This window comes from Tasmannia lanceolata, unplaced genomic scaffold (genome assembly GCF_043159265.1).
Source record: "Tasmannia lanceolata isolate RefF3 unplaced genomic scaffold, GAP_Taslan_0.1 ptg000003l, whole genome shotgun sequence".
NCBI classification, from domain to species: domain Eukaryota; kingdom Viridiplantae; phylum Streptophyta; class Magnoliopsida; order Canellales; family Winteraceae; genus Tasmannia; species Tasmannia lanceolata.
This window is the reverse complement of record NW_027518680.1, coordinates 27,627,968-27,632,010: the sequence shown is the minus strand read 5'-3', so window position 1 is coordinate 27,632,010 and position 4,043 is coordinate 27,627,968. Positions and strand designations below refer to the sequence as shown.

The 4,043-nt window shown below is 43.8% G+C and overlaps 1 protein-coding gene across 1 annotated transcript; it reads right to left on the bottom strand.

Annotated features, from left to right (window-relative positions):
* Nucleotides 1-3,008: 3,008 nt before the first annotated feature.
* Nucleotides 3,009-3,569, bottom strand: LOC143869093 (uncharacterized). Its single transcript, XM_077376242.1, has one exon. It carries the CDS (start codon nt 3,567-3,569, stop codon nt 3,009-3,011), a length of 561 nt encoding a protein of 186 aa, XP_077232357.1.
* Nucleotides 3,570-4,043: the final 474 nt, after the last annotated feature.

Here is a 4,043-nt window from a genome sequence, read left to right as displayed (position 1 = left end):
TCCACCCAGATTTTATCGATGCCTAAAGATGCGGCCAGCTGCAAACCTTCGAGGATAGCACGAATTTCCAGAGCAAGAATATCCTCCCCCTCCACGTTCACAGAGAACATGGAAACAAGGAAACCATTGTTGTCCCTAATTGCACCGCCAATACCACCTCCTTCAATATCCAAAGAAGCGTCGGAGTTGATTTTAAAAGACCCAAGCAGCGGCTTGATCCAGGAAACGGCTTGAGGTGAACAGATTTTAGGACATAAGGTACAGCCAAAGTTGGAAGCTATAGAGAGATTGCTTTGGTTATCAACATCCTCAATCTTCAGGCCCTGAATCTTTGATCTTACCAGGGAAAGAAGATCAGACATCAGCTCTGTGTTGGGACGAGAAGTATTATGGAATACTCGCTGATTTCTCTCAATCCAGATTTTGTATATTGAAGCTTCAAAAGCAAGGTAGGCCAATTTAGCTGACTGGCCTGCACCTTTGAAGTTGGTAGCAAGCCATTGCTCTTCCTGAAGAAGGTCAGGTTTGGGATTGCGACAGTGTCCGAGCTTCACAAGAAGAGATTTCCAGATCCAATTCGAGTAGGGACATTGGAAGAAGAGGTGGTTAACAGATTCAAGACCTGATTTGCATAAGATACAAGACCTGCTTACTGAAGAGTCTAGGAAAAGAAGATTATCAGTGGTACTTAGGCCATTGATGAGAGCTTTCCAGGAGACAAGAGCATGACGAGGGATATGGCATCTGAACCAGATTCTCGAGGCCCAAACAGGTTTTTCAAATTTCTGTCTAGTGACTTCCCACCCACTTTTTGCGGAGAAAAGACCATTGCTGTTTGGTTTCCAAATAGGGAGGTTGCTAGCTGAATCATTGAAGATGGCTTCGGATAAAAGGGCTTTTTCACAGATGAGAGATCCAATGTTCAGAATAGGATTCCAGGATCCCTCATAGTGCAATTGGTCAAGAGTAGTCATGGATGAAAGGGGGGAATTAGCTCTATGTCTTGATATGAGGGAAGAAAGGACACCGTGCGGATGCCAAGGTTGGTTCCAAAGATCAATTTCAGCTTTATTGCCCACAAAGTAACAGATATGGGGTTTAGCCAATTCCCTACTCTTAAGGATACTTCTAATCCCCCAGGAAGGTTTGGAAGGATGGATAATGGTCCAAAAGTTTTTTCTTTTGAGATATTTCAACGAAAACCAGCGGTTCCAGAGGTTATCCTTACCTGATATGATTGACCATACCTGCTTGATTCTGAGAGACACATTAATGTCCCTGATGAGCCTAAGCCCAGCCCCCCCTTCGCTTTTGGGTTTGCACATTTCTTCCCATGAAACGGAATGGTGATTTTTTTTTCCTTCAGCGCTACCCCATATGAAAGATCTGGAGATTAACTCAATCGTGTCCATGACACCTTTTGGAATGTCAAAAGCTGAAGACCAATATATCATGAAACTGTTTAACACAGTTTTCACGAGTTCAATTCTCCCAGCTTGGCTTAGGCATTTGCTGGACCAGCTGGCAACGCGCTTGCGAACTTTAGAAATCAGCGGGGCACAGTCAGAAATAGAGAGTCTCGAAGTAAACAATGGGAGACCAAGATATCTTATGGGGAGAGCTCCTTCAACAAACCCCAGAATTTCAAGGATCTCCTTCTTATCTCTGAGCAAAGTACCTCGAAAGAAGACTTCTGATTTGGAAGGGTTAGCCTCCAGCCCAGTGATACTGTTGAACTGCTTAAGACAGTAGGAGAGGACATTAGCATTTTCTGAACTTCCCTTGGCGAAGATCATTAGATCATCTGCGAATAGCAAATGAGAAATGGATAAAGGGCCTTGGACAAACGGGGTGGAAAGAGCATTGGATGAGGTGGCAGAATCGAGAAGCACATAAAGCATTTCCATGGAGATAGAGAAGAGAAGGGGGGAGAGGGGGTCTCCTTGGCGAAGGCCATTAGAAGAAGAAAAGAAGCCTTGGGGGGCGCCATTCAAAAGAATGGAAAAAGAAGGGTTCGAAATACATTCCTCAATCCAGCCTAGCCATATGGAATCAAAGCCTTGCTTGCGCATGAAGGATAACAGGGCTTGACGATTGATGTTATCAAAGGCTTTCGCAAGATCAATTTTTAGTCACATGGAAGGGGAGGGGGAGGGGAGGTGAAAGTTATGGAGCAGATCTTGGGTGAGAAGGATATTGTCTTGAATTTGGCGCCCTCTAATAAATGCAGACTGGGAAGGGCTAATAAGGTTGGTTATTACAGTCCGAAGCCGGTTGGCCAGGATTTTGGTTATAGTTTTATATATGAAGTTGCAAAGGGAGATTGGACGGAACTGGCAAGGGGAGGATGCATCCGGACCTTTCGGAATCAGGGAAATGAAAGTGGCATTGACGGATTTGAGGAGCTTACCTGATTTGAAGAAGTTTTGAATAGCAGCAATGAAATCCTCTCCAAGGAGGTACCAGAAAGCACGAAAAAATGAGGCATTAAAACCATCCGGACCTGGAGATTTATCTCCATTTGCTTTCCAAAGCACTTCTTTGATCTCATCAGAAGAAATGGGCTTGGGTAATGAGGCAGTATCCCCATCGATAAGCTTACGGATTGGGTCAGGAGTAGCTATAGTCTGAATTTTTCCATTGTTGAGGATCTTACTGAAGTGGCTTATCAGGAGAGAGGAGATTTCAGAAGGATCAGTGGCTTGAGTGCCATCTTCTCTCTTCATAGCGAGGATAGTATTTTTTATTTTGCCTCACCTTCAGATGGGTATAAAAGAATTTAGAATTAGAGTCCCCCAATTGAAGCCATTGCGCTCTAGATTTCTGCTTAAGATAAGATTCTTCAAGGGAGGAGTATCTTATCAGGTCCTCTCTAAGAATGGATTCCATTTCGAGGAGATGATTGCTAGTTGGATCATCCTCAATTTTTGCTTGAACAGTAAGTAACGACTTTCTGATGAGAGGCACTTTAATATCGATTCTTCCAAAAACCTCTCTGTTCCAAACTTTCAGATTATTTTGACCACTTTCAGCTTTTGGACAAAGGAGTACATAGGGTTACCTTTGACCTTGAGATTCCAAGCTCGTTCAACAATAGGATAAAGAGAGAGATCATCCAACCACATGTCCATGAATTTGAAAGGTCTTGGCCCAGGAGAATTGTGGTTTGAACAGGACACTATGAATGGGCTGTGATCAGAGATTCCAGAAGCAATGAACTCAGTATAGGAATTCGGAAAGGAATGAAGCCATTCTTCATTGACGAGAGATCTATCAAGCTTAGCCATTTTCAGGTTGCCCAGCTTTCCTTTGTTATTCCAAGTTAGGTTCAATCCCACAGAACGAAGGTCGGTAAGAGCACTGTTGGTGAGGCAAGAGTTAAACTCCTCCATTTGAACTATATTGGGAGGGTACCCATACCTTTCCTCCTGGCTACGCACAGCATTAAAGTCTCCAAGCACTATCCAAGGAGTCTGGTTAGATGAAGCAAGTTTTTCCAGATTGGTCCACAGCTCTCTTCTAGAAATATAGTAGTTATGAGCATAAACGGAGGTCATAGTGAACGCCATACCAGACTGGATGACTTCCACCTCACAGTGAATGTGCTAACTAGATTCCTCAACAATCTTCAGATTGATCTTAGCTTTATCCCAGAGGATCCAAATCCTACCTTTAAGAACACAAGAATAGTTACCATGAGCATCCCAACCTTCACAGCATTCATGGACATAATCCTTCATCATATTACACATAGCCTTAGTTTCTAGTAAACAGCAGATTGAGGTGTTTGAGCTTTTTAAGAAATTCTTGATTTCTCTGCGCTTCAAGCGGGAGCAGAGACCCCGAGTATTCCAAACAGAGATTAGCTTCATTTAGGGTCCAGGGCAGAGGGGGTCTCGGCTCCAAGGGAGGCAGAAGAGGAGGGGTTAATACAATTCAGAGGGGGAGGGGGACAGACTTTATCAGGTTCTAATGATAGGGATCTGAGGGATTCAGAAGAAAGGGCAGAATGCGAGTGTAGAACAGAAGGCTCAGGCAAGCAC

Excerpts from the sequence above, each read along its gene's own strand:
- LOC143869093 (XM_077376242.1), bottom strand. The coding sequence starts at position 3,569 with ATGGCGTTCACTATGACCTCCGTTTATGCTCATAACTACTATATTTCT.